Raw genomic sequence first — 20,978 nt, forward strand, 5'->3', positions numbered from 1 at the left:
TCTCTACATTTTTTTCTCAACTCGCGGCGATTTGTCGTACTAGAGCGCATGCGCGCTAATAAATTACTTAAAAAAAAGAAACGCACTACGCGAACGCAATATTTTTGATAAAGTTTGTTGTATGTTGTGTATGTACATCTTGAGTAAAACTAATTGGAAACCATCGATGTTTTTCTAAATGCCATGAATTATTATAATTGTATAACTTTATATAAGTTTTAAAATTATATATTCATATATATATTTTATACGTATCTCGAAAATTTTGAAATACATATTTGTTGGATATTATCGTTTATCGAATGACGATAAAATAATAAAAGAATTCATATTTCACGATAATATTCCGCGTGTATTATAACTCTCTATTTTGCAAATTTTTAAAAAATGAAAGCAGCAAACTCTGATGTTATACATATATATCAAGCCGGCTTATTATTTTATTATTATATATTATACAATGCAACCTAAATGATGCATAGTAATTGAATAAGTTACTAGGATTTTCGAATAATTATTGCAATATTTACTATAATAAATAAATAATTGGAAAGATAGATTTATTCAATATTACAAGAAAATGATTTCGTATATATGCATATAGCGTGAATAAATGTATAAAATTACCGCTAAAAGAGAAGAGATTCTAGATTCTTAATTGATAGAGAGCTGATGATAAGTGAAATAACGTGGTGAGAATAATAATAAATAGTATATGAAATATTTATATTTATACGAAATTAGTCTCTCTTTCTATACAATTGCTCTAATGCGCAATCACATACTTTTCCAATTTGTTTAAATCGCTAAAGGATGCGTAAATCGAATAATTAAAATTACTCATTTGTAGAACCTGTGCGAGCTTGCCTTGTTTCCCGTGAAATGCCTTTTAATGTGCGCCTGACTAATAATAAATAGAGTGAAAAAAAGATGAACGTCAATTTGATGCAAATATATACCTATATATATATATATATATATATACGTAACACAAAGATATATTTATTATATACATATAATAGTGCCTTTTTTTATAATACATATCTGTAAGAATATTTATAATTTAATTTCATGAAATTTCGATAATTATTTGTAAGGCACACTCCACGGTCTTTACTAAAGTAATTTTGTTCTCTCTGTATTAATATCATATAAATAACTGTATACTGTTGTGTGAATATTCTATTAGAGCCTAAATTTTTATTATGCGTTTCTATTTTTAAGAATAATTAATATAGCTAGATATAGAGGCAATATAATAATCCGTTCTGTACATAATCCTATGTCTTTCTTATCAGTTTTTTTTTTTTTTATATAAGATAGATAATATACCGTTTTTACTAATGGTAATAATGACAATAACATTATAATAACGGGAAAATGCATAAATGAGATGCACAGGAGACATGTGTGATCTGCTTATGCACTTTTATACGTGCACATCCAGTTTTGCCATCCATTTCAATGTATAAAATATGAATATGTAAAAAAAAAATTATATATATAATAAAATATATGAATGCAATATCACTAGTACATCGTTCGGTCGCTAATACATTTTCGTATTGACAAGATATATAGATTTATGATCGTTTTAAATAATAAAATTTCGCGCGTTGATTCTTTTATTTTTTTTCCTTTTTTCATTCACAAATCGCGTATGATAAAAACATGTGTAATGTATACACACACTTAAAGTGGCATTTTTGCCATTTTTTTTCTTTTTTTTTTTGTATATTATACCACTCGTGTAACTTCCTCCTTTTCAAAATCTTGCAATATTAATATAAAATACCTATACCGCCATCGACAATTTATGCATTTGTATGTACAAGTACAGCTCTCCCAGAATCCAATAATCTAGCTTCTCATCATATCTCTACTTACTAAAAAGATACTATTGTTTTATGAATAAAAAAATACTAATATATCGCATTGTCGTTGCACGGGCAGTGTTTGCATAGTGTTCCATCCATCGATAAGGCACCAACTCTATTGGGATCCTGAGATTCAACCCGCATGCTTCGACAGATTCAGAGGCATATCTGCAGATGAAAGATAACTCGTGAACACATCTTATCCTACTCGATTTTTAATATTTAATAATATTCTAATATGAAAAAAAATATACCTGAAGGAGGTGTGAGAGTTTGTTCCCTGTAGTCTTTATAATGTGGGGATGATGGATGAGGATGCGGCGGTGCATACAATTGCATAGGAGGCGGATAGTGGACGGGAGACGGATAATGGGGTGCCATCCATAGAGGCGCTGTTCTATATGGTCCAGGAGGCAACATCGGTAATCCATAGAGCGGATGATGAACGGATGTATTGCTAGACCCAATGTAGGGATCGATTCGTACCCTCGGATAAGTGTTAGTCGATGAGTATTTTACAGGTTGCCGGTCATCTGGCTTCAGCAATGTTCTCAAAAAACCTGGCTCGGGATTCGGTTTGTCCTCTCCTAGGATACTCGTTATACTATACGATGACAGCTGTTTCGCGGAGGGAGTCGGCGGCGCACTAGTCGTACAAACTGGTTGCGGAGTGGCTCGTCTCTTGGACGCCTGATCTTCCAGCGAGACTCTTTCCAGTTCTCGGAGTATACGTTTGCGAGGTGATACAACATTAGGATCCAGCAAACGCGACAGTTTATCGATGATCAGACCCAAAATTTTGCCCGATGATGTGCCGTTCATCAATTTCCGAGATATCTTCGTCGGATAAATCGGCATTGATTCCGGAATGAGAATTGCAGTTGTTGGATCTAACGGACGTCTACGTTTCTTCGCTATTAATCGAGGATGCGCGCATAGGCGAGTCTTCGGATTTCGGCGATAATAAAAGTTAAATTCTGTGGTTATCCTACGTCGGGGATGGGTCTGTTTCCAGCAGTGATCTCTCTGCCAAGGACTGGACTGGATCGACGAATTATCATCGGAAACTAAAAACAAATATAATGTACAGAGATTACAAGTTATCTAGATTAATTACGCTACCGATTTTTTTTTTATATAATAGTAAAAAATAAAATACAAAAACTGTATTATGAGAAACAATAATTATAATAAAATCTGTTTTCTTTTTCAGTTTTTGATAAGATATAATAAATATACAAAGAAAATGTGATATGCATATAAGAAGAAATTTATACATAATAAATATTAACGTTTCCTTAAAGGCTTACCACTAAGAGAAGTAGAGCTCTCCTGCCGATTTGGAATAGTGCTAGTGGGTGGCCAAAAAGTTTTCTTTGGCACAGGAAACCATGTAGTTTTCTCTCCATCTCTGCGATGAGATAGTTCCAAGATAAATTTTCCATCTTTAAAGAATTTCAAGCGACCTCCCGGAGTCGGCGGAAGATTGTTATCAATACGTGCTTCCGTATGATGAGCTGGCTGGGGACTTGAATTTTTACCATTTGCCTTGGCAAGGGTTGGGTGCAATGTAGACGGATCACGCGAGCACATTTCTGTCGTGCCCCTCACGTGAGCTGCGTGAGCATGACATTCTGCTGACTTTTCACGCATACTGATACTTTATCGGTATCCATTTTCCTCCACTGGGCTTCTCATACTTTAACTTTTTAACTCTGTTCAATATAATAAGATAACAGGACTTGCACAGGTCTCCTGTTGTACTTTGCTTAAAAGATTAAAATTATGTGCTTTAAAATATTGCAGCACTCAGATTCAATAAGAAACATTATTCCAAATATTCCAAACTTTCGTTTTCTCTCTTCCGACAAGAGACAGAGTTTTGTAATTTACAAAGTCCGAGGCACACACATCATTGACAAGTGATTGATATTTGTGTCATTTAGGCAAGACATCAGAAATAAATACAAGACAGTTATATGGACTCGTAGTAAATTATGATGGCTGACAAACACACATTTGGCTTAACTATAAATCATGCTTATATTTATTCGCTAGCAAAGTTTTGAAGAAGTTTGCTATAATCTTCTTAGTGTCCTCGTCCCGTTATTAGCTCGATCACAGTATCATCATCGGAATCGCACGAGTGTAACAGAATGCTCCAGACAGAGGGGCGACATATTATTTTTTTTTTGTACTCTGGAAAAATACAACGTATAATGATGCTCGACGTATGGTGGATCAATCGAAAGCGAACCGATAATATTACGGATGACTATCGATGATAGCGGTCAGTTCGATCGCGATAATTCGCGCTCGGAGAAATCCGGTGGTGCATGAATGTGGCAGACACCCACCCACCCACGCACACACTGCCTTCCGCCTCTGCTCACTATTTCGCTCGCATCGTCCGCGCCGATGATTGTGTCGTGTGTCGTGGCGCCTTCCTGCGAGATTCGCGGGTGCACGTGAGGATCTCACGCGACGGGTACGACGGTACGAGGATGGACGACAACAGCAATAGCAACAGCAGCAGCAGTAGTAGTAGTCTGTAGTAGTGGTGGAGAGTACCACTCGGCCGCGCGACACATGTGTTTCACTTGTTCACCGCGAACACTCCCCGCGTCCGTTCGATGGCACTCGGGACACGGTGGTATCTAATGAACACGCTGGAACGTGCGTCCGTATTTCCGCGTGATCGTCTTGTCCTCGTGCCGTCTAGAAAAAAAAAGGAAGGCGAGGAAACTCTGATCGCCTCCTTGAGTCGACGGTGTCGACCCTTCACGGTGTCGACAACACTGGCGGTGGCGGTTCGCGTTCCACGCATTCCCCGCGTCTCTCCGCTCGCGCGCGGTTCGACCGTGATTTACGACTTTCGACTATTCGTGGAGACTCGTGCCAGCGATTATTCTCGATTATTTTTATCGGATATTTTTCCTCTCTTTTTTTCCGAATTCGCGCGACTATTTCGTTTGTCGCTTTCTCGTTTGGATTTTCGAAAGACTACAGTTTGGGGCGTTTTATATCGCATCTCAATTTATGTCAAATCGCGAATCTCTCGTTCCGCATGTTCCATACAATCGGATTCCCGCTTCTCGACGCGAGATGAAAACTCGCGCGAGATTCGTATCGATGCGCTTCCTCCGCACGCCTGTTAATCGCACATCATACAAACGAAATGTAAAACGAATCTCTCTTGGAGAAGTATTTCCAAATTAGTCAAGCGCGCTAATGTTTTTGTGAATAAATTTGCTCGCCTATTTACTAAACATACTGTCCACAAATATACATAAGTAGTTGCATTATTTTATATATTCTATATGTCATGAATATTTTTATATTACGATTTCTATGAATGCAAATAACAATGATTGTCACCAAATTTGTCATCCGTTTAGAGATTTATAATATTGTTAGATATAAGTTAAAACGAAGATTGATACTTGTATACTTTTATGGAGAATCGTCTGTTTGCGTCTTCTTGCTTATGTTGCTTTTTAATTTTTGTCTTATAATTATTTATATCTCTTCAGCTTACAAAATGTGACAAGTTATATAAATATTTCTAATTATTTAAAAAAAAATATATCACATGATTATGTGACCCTTTACACTCTTGACATGTACACATCTTTGCTGCATTAGAGAGACATATTAAAATAATTTATCAGATATGATTATTGAAAAAGATGCCATTCCAGAATGAACAATAGAATTTACTATACTTCTTGTACATTCTATAACAGTCAATGATTTCAGATCTTTAAAAGTCAAATTTATTGACAATTTCCAAGAACAAAATGTAGTTTGAGAAAACCAGAAAGGATAAGTTACAATTAGTAGTATCATGGAATAAGAATCATCGCAGTATCATTCATACAAGAAATAATTCAATCATACTCTACGATTTTATGCTTTATTACATTCACCATTTAGAAATAGAGTAAATATTCGTTTAGAGCTCGTAGTTTATATGTATAAAACTAATGCTTATGTCTATTGACCATCGTTGCGTCTCGATAAATATTGTTACCACGAAGCACAAGGCCTTGACAGGGAGATTTGTGCACGTCCTCGATCGGTTCATCATCGGCGGCTCTTACTTGTATAAGGAACATACGTCGACTTCTATCGGATAGGTTCAGGTACGAACCGTGAAGCAGTAAATAAGAAAAGATGATAATTTCGCCCTTCTTGGCCGACACGGGTACAGCTTTCGACAAAGGATATTTCTCAGGATTAACGTAATGAAATTTATCACCGGTCTTCACATCGGTCACTCCATGATCCTCTAACGGTCCCAGCTTGTGACTACCTGGGTATACCGCCAAGCCACCATTTTCCGGTGTCGTGTCATCCAAGTGTAGAAACACAGCTAGCATAGTGTGTTTTTTGTGAGGAAAGTAGTGGTAATCTTGATGCATTAAGTACGGCGCTCCTTTCTCCGGCGGTTTTACATGTGCCTTGGTATGATGTAGCAGGATATCCTCGGTATCCATAACATCTTCAAGCGCGTCTAATAAATTTGGATGCATAATTGCCCGGGTGAAAACACCGCTATGCATTTGCAGATTGTGAATAGATTTTACCTAGCATAAATGTACATAAAAATATTTTTTTTTATAATTTATGTACACATTCCATATTCATTTCATAAAATACAAATTATGAGTCTATATATATTTTTCACTTACAGTATAATCAATGTATCCAGCTGCTTTCTTCATCTCTTCTCCGACCCAGCCAGCTTCCAAACCTGCTAGATTTTCACGATGTTTTCTTTCGAACAATTCATTATAGGCATCTGATATCTCGTTTATTTCCATTGTGGAATATACATTTGTCAACTTTATATAACCATTTTCGTGCCAAAATTTTTTTTCTTCCGGCGTTAAAAATTTCAAGCTAGCCATGTATCCGATATAAAGTTTTAGCGCTCCTTATACAAAACAACAATCTCTCTTTCAACATCAAGACTCAATATCGCGTCTCACGTCAAATATTAAAATATGTATCACCCCACTTCTCGAAAATGGTTCTTCAGTAGGGATTATCTATGCGTGATGAAATATGCAAATTCATTTGTTGATTTCTTGAGACTATAACATTTTATAGTCTTCTGTAAACTTGCAAGAATTTTTGTTAAATATACTTCTTAGATTAGCATAATAATTTTGTAAACAATATAATAAGTAATAACTACAACTTGAGATAAAAATATTTAACATTATATTTATGTATATAGATCATGTATAGATATCAACTATAAAGTGGTTGTACAAAACTTCATTTTTCTTACAATAAATTACAAATAACATAATTCTTATCTATTGTATTATATATATATATATACACACACATATATATATATATATATATATATATATATATATATATATATATATATTGATGAATAAAATGTTTAATTATTGCATAATTTTGTGATCCAATTTTTTGATTACATAAGCTAATGACTTACACTAATGCTTATCTTGTTATGTTGATATAAATAAAAACATCGTATTGGCTCTTTCTGATAGCATATGGAAATTTTTCTATCGTGTGACCTCAAGGAATTTATCGAGTCACATCATGTCATTGCAATGTCATTGCTTATAAATGCAAAAAATTTGCTATTACATTAATATGCATTTAATACTGTTTCATGACTTTCAATCAAATTATTTATGATGCAAATAGCTACATATAATAATATTCTAAAGTGAAAAATTTAAATTATGCTCTAAAAAAAAATTTCAATTTCCACTATAATTGTTATATCATAAAGTTAAGGTCACGAACGGAATTTAAATCCTTTTATAATTTGTTTGGATTGATACCATTGATACAAAGAATGAGTAGAACTATTGTATTGTGTATATTGCACATTTTCTTCATTTTCTAGCTGTATTTTATACGAGTCATGATATACTGCAACAAGTGATTCGCAATTACACTGCATATCCATTTGATGACTGTGGCATAGTTTGAGTCTGAAGCAACTTGCTGTTTGTATTGGTGGCACATATTGTGGTTTAGGTAAGAAAAAGTCTGATACAGAATTGCCATCATTTTTTTTCAACATGATAAACATGTTTGTCATACTTAAAGGTATATTCATGGCCTCCTGAAACTCGCTGCATTCCAACAGGGACCTGTTCACAAATAAAATTAATGTTAATCATACTGAAATTCTTTTATACAAGCAAACAATTATATTCTCTTCTTCCTATTAACCTCATGAGTTTTAAAAGGGGTTTTCTCGAAGAATGCTGATATTCCTTATGTTGCTTGCTGTTGAGAATATATGAGGGAAGCTCTATCACAATGCAGAGTTTTGGCGATAGTATCGTAGCGCCAAGTAATATAGCGACTTCTTTCACGTCGCAACCCTTGAGAAAGAATTGCGAAGACAATTGATCCGAGACATTCTTCATCATATTGGACAAGGTTTTAAAGGAAATCGCGTTTCTATCTAACGCTTTTACGCTCGTCTGAAACTTGGCTAACGCTTCATACGCAAACGGTATTTGTTGTTTTTGATATAAAACATATTTCACGAGTTCCATCACCACTTTTGTGCACGAATCACTAGTCAGCGGTTCGTCCAACATTATATCGATCTCCATTTCACCTTTCTTGCTTATGGAAAACATTTTTGGCGAAAAGAAATTCAGAATAGAACCTATAGATATTTATTTAAAAAAATGTTTATCCCGGAACAAAAAAAAATTATCAACAGCAGCATACATGCGACACACGACTCTTTCTTTTTTCAAATATGGAGTAGGTTGGGTTATGATAAAGGAAAGATTAGGTTGGATCGCGCAGAAAGAACCTACTTCACTTAATACTAAGGGCCTATCCAGACGGATTTGCATAACCTCACATAAACATGAATAAGGAAATTGATTGGTTCATTTCCTTGTGCATTTGCTTATAGACCAATCACTTTTCTTATGCATATGTTTACGCAACTATGCAAATCCGTTTGAATAGGCCTTAAAAGTTGGTTGCCATGCCTAGTTAGTTACTAAATTCGGCTTATTTACATCTGCCGTTGAAATATATGAATTTTGAAGTTTCACGAGTTGTGAAAGAGAAAAAAAGAGAACGATTGAGATCTAAAGTATATATAATAATGGATCTAAAGACCAAGCAAATGAGGAAGCTACTGGAACTTCTACAACAGCAGGTGATTAAGCTAATATTTACATATTTAATAATTAATATATTTACTGAGACAACATTGTGTAGAAAAACATATGCATTTTCGAGATTTACATCAAATTTAAAATTTATAGAAATTATAATATTAATACATCGTTATTAAATGAGAATAAAAGTTAAAATTATTTTATTCTTTACAGATAAACAAGCTGCATTCGTTGTTAATCAATGTTTCTATTAATTCATCCGAAATTTTGGTTACAAAATCAGCAATCATTGAACAACTGCATTCTTTAATTCAGAGATTTAAGAGTTTAGCAAATAATGATAATTATGATCATGAAGAAACAAACATAAAGTTTATTGATACAATGACAAATTCAAAACATATTTCTCGATTGAAGGATATTGATGAGATTGTAAGCAACCCGAGAAAATATCAACATTTATACTGTACTGCTTATTTTTATTAAAATTTGAGATTAGATTTATTGTCTTTTTTCAGATTAAAGATATTAAGAACAATGATATTGATAAACATACAACAGATTTATTGCTCAATAATTTTACATTAGCTTTGCAAACTTTAGAAGATTTAGAATGTTTGCCATTAAAACAAAGATTTCAAGATTGTCTGGATTATGTTCGAGAAATGAGCATAGCAAATGAGATTGAGGATCTTCAAAATATAAAAGTAACAATTGGTGAAATAAATCTGAACTGAATTACATCTCTACGTATTAATATTAAGATTTTTATTTCTCTTTAAAGGAACTGGGTACTTCAATATTGGAGGTACTTGAACCATTACAAAAATATAGAAGAAGTTTAGTGTCTACTTTTTTATCAGAAAAGCTGGCTCTATATTCCTCTCAACTATGTACATCATTTGAGATGCTAGTACAATTGGCACAGGAGCAACATCGGTTAAATGCACCTATTTATGTAATAAATTATATATTTAATTTTTTTTTTCTTTGTATGTATATGTATTTAAATTGTTTCTATATATGTACATTGGAAAAATGTATGTACAGGCTTGCAAGAAGTATATTTGTGAAAGAATATGCACTTGTTGTGAAATGATTTTGAACTTATTGAATGGTGCCAATCCATTATTGGAAGAGGAAGCTTACGAGAAGGAGAATCATTTTGTCTATAGGTAAAAAAAATTATATTTCTAATTGTAATTGTGTATTTAACTCATTCTGATATTATTATACACTTTGTAGAATGGATTTAGCATTAGACATTATATTAGAAATGTCAAGCAAGACACATCAGGAGCAATTATCTGAATGTGCAGAACTATGGTTGAGACTGGAAGATGTTTTTTCTCATGCTATGGCAATTACCCAAGTGTGTCAATTGTACAATTTTGAAGCCATAACTGGATCATGTCAGTCTATAGTAACGGAATATGAGAAATTAAAGCAGCAATTACTATCGGAAACACCAGATCCAGCGTTAAATAACTTGTTCATGCACACCTTGACCGATGCTCTTTATCGTTTAGAACGTAAAGTCAATATAGCAGTATTGACACTCGCGATGGAGGTGTTTAGCAATCCTTATGCAGCTTTGAGGAAACTCGTTATGACATGCGGAAATTCGTTAAGCGCAAAAACAAGATCCAAAAATGATCTAAAAAATCTTATAGAAGATTTTGATCAGCTTTTTGATCAAACTATGCAAATTGGAATATTTGCTATTGCTTGTTGCAAGGACATGAATCGTCAGTCATTTTTCTTTATCAAACAAAAATTTTATATAATATATATTTAAAATCTTTTCAAGTTACTAAAATTATCTAATACAAATTTATTTCTTTCAGGTAATAATAAAATTCGCAATTGCCTCGCCGGATTCGAATCCTTAGAGACGGAATTAATTTCTGCCATAACTTCCTTCTACTTGCATCCAGATAATAAAGAAATGCGTTCTAGTGTCAAACTATTGACTACACAGTGGCAACGAGAAATGAACAAATTTCAAACTGCTGTAAACTTTATTATAAATTCAGCTGCCTTTTGTGAAGTAAATATTAATTATATTACAAAGATTTATTATTTTTAGAATACTCGAATATATCTTTTTCTCAGATAGTTATGGACAGTCTTCAAGAACGTATAACGGCAATTTCGGACTACCTAGATAACAGACAACCAGTAAAACAACTTCAGGTACAAGGCATTGTTCAACGTGCTTCGGCTTTATCGAGTCAAGTAACAACTATTATAAATGATATTGGCATTGAGAATATTGATCGTCATACAATAATGATGACAAGAGAATTAAAAGCAGGTAATTATATTACATTACTCTTTGTAGTTTGTCACATCAAGATGTATAACATACTTATTTTGTTACTATAGCTATATTTGAAGCCAATAAAGCTGCCAAGACTCTCCTGATTGAAAATGCCACAGAGCCTCAGCAATTGCGAGTGATAAAACGGTGCGAATTAATATTGAATGTAGTTCAAAGATTACAACCTGCTCTATCCATGATCATGAACAGTACTATACAAGAAAAATCTGTAAGAACTCAAGGAGATTCTAGTCGAGGTACGATAATTCTATTTAAATAATACTTTTTAGGATATAAACACTTTGCTAATAAATGTCCTACAGAAATATCAAATTCTTTATATTGCAGGTATTATTTCAAATACTATCAATTTTCCATCCACAATTTATGGTTTGCCGCACGATGAAAATAATACAGTTTATATCAGAACACCCTACACAGGTTTGTAAGAATTTAGAAATATTTTGTGTATTCTGCATGTGTTTATATATTTTTTTAAGTTAATATCATTTATGTTTTAGTAAAAGCGTATAAATCGCAGGTGTCCATTCAACCAGCAAATAGCATAATGCAAAAATCATCGGGTTTATCATACTTGATACCCTATATAAAAAATGGTCGTATTTTGCGCAGCGAGCATTCCATCATGTATAATACACCGCATAAAAATAAAGATACAATGGAGTCAATTGTTAAGAGCGATATATCTCTTAGGAATTTATCTAGTATTAGACAACATCTTTTTAGTAGAGATAGTTTTAAAGTTCACACTAACATTGATATATCTGAAGATAGTATGGATTTAACAGGTACTGTATTTGAGGAAGTAATTTAATAACAGATAGAAATAGATGAAAACAGATGAATAACAGATAGGATTATGATGATAATTATGATTATATTAGAAATTGTTTTTTCAGCTGTCTTAGAGAAGATTACTTTGCTATCTTCATCAGGACATGCAACATTTTCATCTTGCAAATCCTTAAAAGTACAGAATGTATCTTCTGAAAGTGCAAATAAAGAAATTGTTTCTAACACAATCGCAGAAAAATTATCTGGAACTGTTAAACAAGAAACAGAAAATTGTGCAAATAAATCTACGATAACAGAGAAGGTGGGTGATTGTACCATATCTGGTGGCGGTGATGCATCTTTGGTCATGAAGACCTGTCAAAAGCTTAATAATGTTCAACTTTCAAGTAATAAGATTCAAAAATCGACATTAGAAAAACACGAATTATGAAAAAAGAATATTTTGGAACATTAGACATTAATGTAATTTTTGTTAATTATAAAGAGTATTTAAGTATTATTATAATATTATAACATGTAATTTGTATTAACATGTAATTAAGCATGATAAAGTGAACATGAATATTGTAATGTCAATTTCAATATATGATGACTAAATCTAACAAAATTTAAATTGAAAATTGTATAAATGTTGAATTTTATAAAAATTTAATTGTGTTTATATGTGTGAAACAATAAAAGATAGAAATGTTTATTCTATATTCTAGTTTTTTTTCTTTCAATTTTATTAATTTCTTCTTTAATTCAGAAGACATGATATTATGACATCAGACATTCTGATTAATCAAATGCATAGTGGAATAAGTGAACAATTTGAAGAAAAATAATTCGTTATTAAACTTTTTAAATTAATATCTATAATGATGATATAAATATATGATTATTTTGATTAATTAGGTAAATCAGTTTCAACATTACAATAAAAATATAATTTAATTAAAAGAAACAATTATATACACAATTGTGAAATATTTGAATTAAAAGTTTATCTAATATAAAATGAAAAATTATATCTTTTTAAATCACTCATTTGTTGTTCCATGGAACGATCGTAAAGCTCATTGTAAAACGAAGTAAAAATTAGTACATTGGAAGTTTCATGCTAGATTTTTGATTGAATTATTTTATCTGATCTTTTTAGCTGAAATTTTTTCCTCACATTTTTTTCAAGAAATCTGATAAAAATACATACATGTTTTATTATAAAAAATAGCTATATGAGATAATTAGAAACATATATATTTTTTTTATACACTTTCTGACAATCTCTTTCTCTTCCTTCAACCCCGCATATTTCATTCAATGAAAAAACGAATGTGTAGAGGCTGAATAAAAAAGAAATCCTCGGAAACTATATAGAAAAAAATCCGCAGATATGCTACATATATACGGTAGTATAAGTTTAGTGTCAGGTGAAGTGAGAGAAGGTGAACGGACTAAAGAGATAGAGAAAAAAAGAGAGAGAGAAAGAGAGAGAGAGAGAGAGAGAGAGAGAGAGTGAGGGCAGTCCAATTCGCAAATCGCAAGTTGGTCCAAGTCAGTCCACCAAACAAAACATGGACGCCGTAGAAATAAATACGTTGGGTCCGCCGCAGAGTGAGGACGCGATCGCGTCCGCGGTGAAAATATGCCGCGTGTGTCTGCTCGACAACCTGATGATGCGCGACCTCTTCCTCGAGAGCGAGGTCGCGTCTCTCTCAATGAAAGCGATGAGCTTCACCAACGTTAAGGTTAGACATATAGTTTAGAGGTTAGATATCGACGCAAATTTCGCGATCACTCGTTATTATATTATCATTTCTTTTTTTCTTCTATGATCTCGTGATCTCTGATCGGGCAAAATTCAAACTTTTCGCTATCCTCTCTATCAAGTACGAATCGTATCTTGCCAAGAGAATACGACGGTTTTTACATCCTTATAACATCCTTATAATTGTGAGACTGATGTAATTTGATTTTTTTTTTCACTTAATGAGCACTGGAAATGCCCAATTATTGTGATAGACTTTGTTTTGAAGAACGAGGATGGAAAATAATCATTTTCAAGAGTCTAGGAAAAGGCAACGCATATGGGAAGTTTAAACTTTTATTTAACAAGTTCAAATCTTTATTTAAGCTTATATATTAGTCAATCTTTCCTTTCTCAATCTCCTTCACAGCCCTGAATTTTTTGGGAGTTTGACAAATTCTGAATAAAATTAGTGTCGACTTGCATATCATTTAGTACTTTTAGACTTAAACATGGCAAAACATTTTGTTTGGCAAACATTCTGAAGGATATAGTCGAGGCTCTCATATTTCAAGAAAGATATGGTCACAGATATTCTCGAGCAACTTTGCTCGTATACCTTCAAGAAATGTTAGACAATATGGAATTTGACACTAATTTATGTTTCATAATTTATTAAGATCCCAAAAGATTAAGGATTGTGAGAAAAACTGAAAGATGGCATACTGACCATTGACACGTCAGCCTATGTTAAATAAATTATTAGATTTTCGACAGACGTTGCGTTTTTTTCTAGTCTCCCAAATTGTCATTTTTCACCCTGTAATGAATCATATATTTCAATTAGATGTTGCCAGGCGATGGATTACCGGCACAAGTGTGCTGTGTTTGCGCTGATAAACTAGAGTCGGCATATGAATTTAAGTTACAAGTGGAGCAGGCTGACAGTGTCCTCAGAAATAGGTTTGTTGGAGGTATAATAAAGGAGGAATTATTTCTTAACGAGGTCGAGATACACTTAGATGATGAAAGGAATGACGATATAGCGGAAATGAATGTCAATACCGATTATGAATCTACTGTCACAGTTCTACCAGAAGAAACAGATGCTGATAAGAATTTTTTGAAAGAACAATTAATGATCTTAGAAAATGAAAAATTGACAAATGTAGAAGAAATGCAACAAGGTGAGTAAAATGCACTTAATAATCAATCAACATTTCATAGATCCAAATTCAAGGAAAATATTGTTTTAATAATAAGAATAATTTTATGCTTTTCGAGTTTTCTTGTAACATATTGAATTTGTTTAGATCCAGAACAGGATAATTTACAGAAGATTACACAACAAATTAGTCAAAATGTTGAAGAAGAATCGCAGCAAGAATTAGTTGATACAGAAGATAATGATATGTCAAGTGATATCAAAGAATCTAAGAATCAAAAATTTCATATGAATGAAAATATCACTTCGAATTATATAGAAGCAATTCCAACAGAAGAACATGATTATATTATGCAGCAACAATGTATGTTGCCCACTGAACATTTTCCTTTGCAGGAAAGGATACAGGCGGAAGCACAAGTTGAACAAAGTATAGTGGAATGCCAAACATTATCTGAATTAGATCAAGAGAATCAAGTTGAAAAAATTCAAGAAAATCATGCTGAACAAATTCAAGAGAATCGAATTGAACAAATTCAAGAGAATCGAGTTGAACAGATTCAAGAAAATCAAGCGGAGCAAATTCAAGAGACACAAACAGAGCAAATTCAAGAAAATCAATCTGAGCAAAATCAAAGTGATAAAAAGAAATCTTTTAACGAAGAAATGTCTACGACTGACAACGAGCCGACGATGGGACAAGATTCATCTCAAAACGAAACTAGAAGAAGTAAACGTAGATTAGCTCGTCGGACATTCGCCGAACGAGATTCCGACGAAGAGAACTATTTCGAAAATTTAAATCTCAGTTCTCGATTAAAAAAAGCACAGGCAGATAAGGCAGAGAAGATTTTTTTTATGTGTTATTTGTGTGACAAACAATTCCTGTCAAAGAGTGTTCTGAAGGAGCACATGCATTCTCATGAAGAAGTGAGGAAAGCGCTTTCTCTAAAGAAAACGCCGGAGAAGCCGCAAAAGATACAGACCAACATTTCCATCACGAAGACTCCACCATCTGGAAAAAAAGCCAACAAGTGCCCTTATTGTGGTAAAGAGTATCTGTACATAATCTCATTTACTAAGCACATTAAACAGCACGAGCGGGAGCGAGAGGAGGCGAAAGAAGACCCTATGCCGCTCGAAATTTCGTTCCACGAAGATGAGCATAGTCTAGACTTTGATGGTAACAATTCGGACAGAGAATATAGAAAAAGAACGAGGAGAGAAAGTACAGCTGACAGAAACGACGACGCCACAATGAGTGACCACGATCAGGATAAAAAAAGAAAGCAGAATCGCGTCGAAGAATTCGCATGCGACAAATGTCCGGAGAAATTCGATACGAAACGAAGCTTACAAAAGCACTCTCTCACGCATGTGAGCTTTAAGTGCAACGTCTGTCACGATGAGTACAACACTCTGGTACAATTAAGGAATCATCGAACGAAACATGTAGTCGAAGGTGTACTCACAGAGCAGGATTTAGAAGAAGACATGAAGCAGATGATGGCCAAGAATGTCGGCAACTACGATGACGAAGAAAATAAAAATGAAGAGGAGGAAGAGGAATATAATGACGGCGAATCCGCCGAACATGCGAAGGAGTCACTCAAGTGTCAGAAGTGTCCAATGACATTCTCGCGCAAGAAATTGCTGTCCAGACATATGGAGACGGCTCATTCTGGCAGTTACGATTATGGCAAGTGTCGTCAACAGTTCACGCGGAAAGATCTGCGCAGACATGCTGAACAACACGCGCGAATAAAGACCTACAAGTGCACTCAGTGCAACAAAACTTTCGGTAACGAACTCACTCTGAGAAATCATCTAGTCGCCACGAATCACAAGACGTTTATACATGGACAAGAATACGATCCGAACAAGCGAATAAAGCGCGTAGCCGCGAAAGCAGCGCAGAAAATCATTGACAAGATCAAAACGGAGGATGGTTTGGAGGATTACGACGACGATAATGACAATGTCGATTATGACGCCAAATTGGACGGGCATTATTACCGCCGTAAGCGCGACGCTACACCAAAGAATTATAAGAAGGAATTAGAGTGCGCGACGTGTAATAAGAGATACAGTTCGAAGCAAGCATTGACGAAGCACATGGAACAACATGTGAAAGACGAAAAAGCGGCGGAAAAATTGAAAAAGGCCGTTTCAGATAAGAAGGAGATGCAGAAAACGAATAATGCGACAGGCGATGATGATGACGACGACTCGGACTTCGAGAGCGGTCTCGATTGGCCGATGGACAGTCACGAATGTAGTACGTGCAAGAAACGCTACAGCACAAAAAAGTCGCTACTGCGGCACCAGCTGCTGCACGAGGAACCTAACTTTGAGTGCGATATTTGCAACGTCAAGTTCTATCGTAAGGACAAGTTAAAGGCGCACTATGACAAGTGCTCTGAGAAGAATCCCGATCAGGTGAGGAAGTGCAATATATGTGGCGACAATTTCGAGAACAATGAGATCCTGCGGGAACATCGGGCCAAACACGTCACTGAGGGTATCTTAACAGAAGAAGATTTGAGGGACATTGAGCCGAAACCTGAGGAGAAGAAACCAGGCGAGAAGATCGGCCGGAAGAGGAGAACTGATATCGTTGGCCTCGAATGTACCGAGTGCAACAAACAGTACACTTCCAGGAAGGGTCTTTTACGGCACATTCAAGTACACGAGGGTAAGAAATACTTGTGCGACATATGTCCGAAAAAATTCTATCGACGAGAACATCTCAAGATCCATGTGGCCAAACACAATATGATAAAACCATATAAATGCACTCGCTGCACCAAGCGCTTCATCAAGGAGGAGCAGCTCAACAATCATCTGTCCAAGCACGATCGTACTTTCAAGAAGAACAAGGAAACCGACAGCTCGAAGAGATTCCTCTGTGAGATCTGCAGCAAGAGCTTCACACAATCGACGACACTGATAGCTCATTTGCGCGCGCACAATGGCATCAAACCGTATGTATGCCAGGTCTGTTCCAGGCCGTTCACCACCAACGCCTATCTGAAAATGCATATGCGCACTCACACGCAAGAACGGCCATATATCTGTCAATACTGCTCGCGAGCGTTCGCGCGGGCTGACACCTTGGCGAATCATCTAACGTCTCACACCGGCGAGGCCAAGTATCACTGCAAATGCTGTCCGAAGAACTTCCGGCGGTTGAAGTCACTGAAGGAGCACATGTTTATTCACACGGGGCAGCGACCTTACGAGTGTCCGACTTGCGACCGCAAGTTTAACAACAACGGCAGCCGCTACGCGCACAGCAAGCGCTGTAAACAGAACCTCTTGCAGAATCAGAACCGCGCGCAGCAGATGATGCAGCAGCAGGTGCAAGCACAGCCGCAGCAACAGCAACAGCAACAACAACCTCAAGTGCAGATACAAGTACAACAGCAGTCACAAGTCAGGATGCATCAAACTACACTCGGCCAGGCGCAGATTGTCAAAGCGCAGAACATCAAGACGATCGCTATAGCGAGGCAGGCGGAACCGACCACGGTGGCCACGACGCAGCAAGTGATGCAACAGGAAATACTGATGCCGCTCATTTTGCCGCTTACTGTCACTCTCGCCGACGTAGGGGAAGAGGTGATATTACCTGAGGGTACAAAGATATTCACCACTTCTTAATCATTTATCCTCGATTAAGATATAAAAAAGAGAGACATACTTCTTGTAGGAAGATACATTTTCAAATGAACGAGCTGAAATGTACAAGTTTTGTTCTTCTATGGCTCTCTCCGTGATTTTCCCGTTTTCATTCCCACAATTTTTTCGATTTCCAAGGGAAAACCGGAAGTGATGCTATACGATGTGATATCGAATCGATATTGCATGGATATCGCGCATTATCACGAGAATTTGCTTGCATTGAATAACGAGCGTGATATTTCGCATTAGATGTACTGTTAATACTGATAATTATGAATCTGCGAATTTCCAAGAGAGGAAGAGAGAGAGAGAGAATTAAATAATTTTTCTCGATTATGTATGAAACGTTATATCGAAATTTATTTTTGCAACGGGTGAAGGCGTTAATAAAGCATATATATATATATATATATATATATATATATATATATATATATATATATATTACACATATATATAATTTATCTAGAAGTTCCAAGAGATGTGTACCTTTTCATATAATAACGCACATATTATATCAGAAATGAATAGAGTAAACGTATTTGACAAATCATTACGGGAAAGTAGGAGAAGGCAGACATCTTTGTCATAAATGTATATGTAATATAGATAGATTTCCTTTTAAGAATCACACATGATAGAGATAAGAGAGTTAATAAACTTTTAAATACTTAAGGCTTAATGTAATAAATGATAATATCTATACTTTTTTAGTTAATTTGTTCTAGATTTTTTTTTTTTTTATATATAAAAATATCCATATTCACAATGTTTTGTTTATAAAAACAACAGAAGAATAAGTTATAAATCTAATAATATTTGGCATTATTTTATTTAGAAATTACAAAGCAATTTTTTAAATATGAATAATGAAACACACACACATATGATGTTACATAAAATAATTTTTACATATATCTCTATTCTCTTTAAAAACTTCGTAAAACTTTTTTTTTTAAGTTGGCTTTGTTGTACTTGCTATTTTTTCATTAATGCAATCTCATCAGGGTATCGCATGTAATATTAGTTCTTATATGAAGAGTATCTTAAGCAATTTTATAACTCTTATATAAAACCAAATTGTGCATGAAAAATTTTCATCCTCATAAAATATTTCTTATATATCAAATAATTAGTGTCTTATAAATTTCATATATTGATGAATTTAATAATATTTTTCTGTTATAAAATATATGATGTTTGAGTGTGTCTGTCGGAAGGCGTTCTTGCAAAATTATACAAAGATTTTAGAAATTGTAAATTTGGCAATATAGATAGCAATGTGCTCTTATAACATGCTCTTACACGTAATAATAATTCGTGCTGCGTATCTGTAAAATTAGTATGAGACTAAACAATATTGCGTGTATAAATATATTATATGGACATTGTTATAATACGTATGTGACATTATTTCTCATTTAGATTTTGTTGCATAAATAAAGTATTTGTTCTAATCGTATATCATGGTTTATAATATCAGAGTTACTAAACAATACTTATTGTATTAACTTTTAACTGTACATATATATCGGTTCGAGCTGAAGAAATAATTTGTAATTTTACAATGATAACATTATAACCCAAAGAGTAATAAATTATAAAACCTCGTTTAAATATGATCTACTCTTTTATATCAAATACGACGATCAATCGAGCATAATAATGAAAGAAAAAGATATATTTAGAAATTTATATACTATTTGTCTTCTTTCTGTGTCTCGTCAGATATGAGAAAGATTGAAATGGATTTACTATTTCTATGCAAAAGTGATATAATGATAATAACAGAACTTACAAAATAATACAATTTCTAAGAATAATGCAATGTTTTCAAGTGTAGTGCATCTGCACACTTATAAAATTACAGTATAATTGATATATATTCATTTCTCATTTTAAGGTATAAAAAAAGATATGTTGTGTGTGTGTGTGTGTGCGCGCGCGCGCGCGTGTATTTTCTTCATTCTTAGAAATTGTATTATTCTGTAAGCTCTTATATATATATATATATATATATATATATATATATATATATATACATACATTTTTCATTGAATTATCGTCAAATAAAAATATTACCTTAACATTATTATATTTAACCATTGACAAAATTATCAATCTTGATAACATTTTTCCAAATTACAAATAAATGAAGATCCTTGTAATCAAGGATCATAATATCTGATTTCTTTATATGTATATGGCTGCTATGTAAAAAATTTAC

General features: G+C 34.1%; 6 protein-coding genes across 6 annotated transcripts in view; 3 read left to right on the forward strand and 3 right to left on the reverse strand.

Moving 5' to 3' along the window:
* Positions 1-20,978, forward strand: part of LOC126857250 (uncharacterized) — a 49,076-nt gene that overhangs the window by 1,843 nt on the left and 26,255 nt on the right. The gene's annotated exons all lie outside the window — the stretch shown is intronic.
* On the reverse strand, positions 1,704-5,632 carry LOC126857246 (uncharacterized). Its single transcript, XM_050606476.1, has 3 exons — positions 3,188-5,632; positions 2,132-2,944; positions 1,704-2,045 (listed from the first exon to the last, which is right to left on the reverse strand). The coding sequence occupies exons 1-3, from the start codon at positions 3,528-3,530 to the stop codon at positions 2,011-2,013; spliced, it is 1,191 nt and encodes a 396-aa protein (XP_050462433.1). The 5' UTR covers positions 3,531-5,632; the 3' UTR covers positions 1,704-2,010.
* Positions 5,775-6,871, reverse strand: LOC126857247 (probable alpha-ketoglutarate-dependent hypophosphite dioxygenase). Its single transcript, XM_050606477.1, has 2 exons — positions 6,572-6,871; positions 5,775-6,466 (listed from the first exon to the last, which is right to left on the reverse strand). The coding sequence occupies exons 1-2, from the start codon at positions 6,788-6,790 to the stop codon at positions 5,861-5,863; spliced, it is 825 nt and encodes a 274-aa protein (XP_050462434.1). The 5' UTR covers positions 6,791-6,871; the 3' UTR covers positions 5,775-5,860.
* LOC126857249 (MAD2L1-binding protein) lies at positions 6,993-8,665 on the reverse strand. Its single transcript, XM_050606479.1, has 2 exons — positions 8,115-8,665; positions 6,993-8,032 (listed from the first exon to the last, which is right to left on the reverse strand). Exons 1-2 carry the CDS (start codon positions 8,531-8,533, stop codon positions 7,672-7,674), a joined length of 780 nt encoding a protein of 259 aa, XP_050462436.1. The 5' UTR covers positions 8,534-8,665; the 3' UTR covers positions 6,993-7,671.
* LOC126857234 (uncharacterized) lies at positions 8,917-12,840 on the forward strand. The gene is made up of 12 exons (XM_050606454.1): positions 8,917-9,072; positions 9,248-9,466; positions 9,553-9,741; positions 9,819-9,992; positions 10,085-10,209; positions 10,280-10,782; positions 10,882-11,084; positions 11,150-11,351; positions 11,423-11,614; positions 11,706-11,798; positions 11,879-12,166; positions 12,278-12,840. The coding sequence occupies exons 1-12, from the start codon at positions 8,947-8,949 to the stop codon at positions 12,601-12,603; spliced, it is 2,640 nt and encodes an 879-aa protein (XP_050462411.1). The 5' UTR covers positions 8,917-8,946; the 3' UTR covers positions 12,604-12,840.
* LOC126857229 (zinc finger protein 624-like) lies at positions 13,618-20,865 on the forward strand. The gene is made up of 3 exons (XM_050606440.1): positions 13,618-13,903; positions 14,750-15,089; positions 15,216-20,865. Exons 1-3 carry the CDS (start codon positions 13,730-13,732, stop codon positions 18,728-18,730), a joined length of 4,029 nt encoding a protein of 1,342 aa, XP_050462397.1. The 5' UTR covers positions 13,618-13,729; the 3' UTR covers positions 18,731-20,865.

The sequence above is a fragment of the Cataglyphis hispanica genome, chromosome 21, assembly GCF_021464435.1.
Source record: "Cataglyphis hispanica isolate Lineage 1 chromosome 21, ULB_Chis1_1.0, whole genome shotgun sequence".
Lineage (NCBI taxonomy): Eukaryota > Metazoa > Arthropoda > Insecta > Hymenoptera > Formicidae > Cataglyphis > Cataglyphis hispanica.

Coding starts and splice junctions, on each gene's coding strand:
- LOC126857246 (XM_050606476.1), bottom strand. CDS start 3,530: ATGCGTGAAAAGTCAGCAGAATGTCATGCTCACGCAGCTCACGTGAGG. Junction 2,945..3,187: donor GAGCTCTACTTCTCTTAGTG/GTAAGCCTTTAA, acceptor ATTTGTTTTTAG/TTTCCGATGATAATTCGTCG. Junction 2,046..2,131: donor AACTCTCACACCTCCTTCAG/GTATATTTTTTT, acceptor TTTCATCTGCAG/ATATGCCTCTGAATCTGTCG.
- LOC126857247 (XM_050606477.1), bottom strand. CDS start 6,790: ATGGCTAGCTTGAAATTTTTAACGCCGGAAGAAAAAAAATTTTGGCAC. Junction 6,467..6,571: donor CTGGATACATTGATTATACT/GTAAGTGAAAAA, acceptor CATTTATGCTAG/GTAAAATCTATTCACAATCT.
- LOC126857249 (XM_050606479.1), bottom strand. CDS start 8,533: ATGTTTTCCATAAGCAAGAAAGGTGAAATGGAGATCGATATAATGTTG. Junction 8,033..8,114: donor CCCCTTTTAAAACTCATGAG/GTTAATAGGAAG, acceptor ATTTGTGAACAG/GTCCCTGTTGGAATGCAGCG.
- LOC126857234 (XM_050606454.1), top strand. CDS start 8,947: ATGAATTTTGAAGTTTCACGAGTTGTGAAAGAGAAAAAAAGAGAACGA. Junction 11,352..11,422: donor GACAAGAGAATTAAAAGCAG/GTAATTATATTA, acceptor TTGTTACTATAG/CTATATTTGAAGCCAATAAA. Junction 11,799..11,878: donor TATCAGAACACCCTACACAG/GTTTGTAAGAAT, acceptor TTTATGTTTTAG/TAAAAGCGTATAAATCGCAG.
- LOC126857229 (XM_050606440.1), top strand. CDS start 13,730: ATGGACGCCGTAGAAATAAATACGTTGGGTCCGCCGCAGAGTGAGGAC. Junction 13,904..14,749: donor TGAGCTTCACCAACGTTAAG/GTTAGACATATA, acceptor TATTTCAATTAG/ATGTTGCCAGGCGATGGATT. Junction 15,090..15,215: donor TGTAGAAGAAATGCAACAAG/GTGAGTAAAATG, acceptor GAATTTGTTTAG/ATCCAGAACAGGATAATTTA.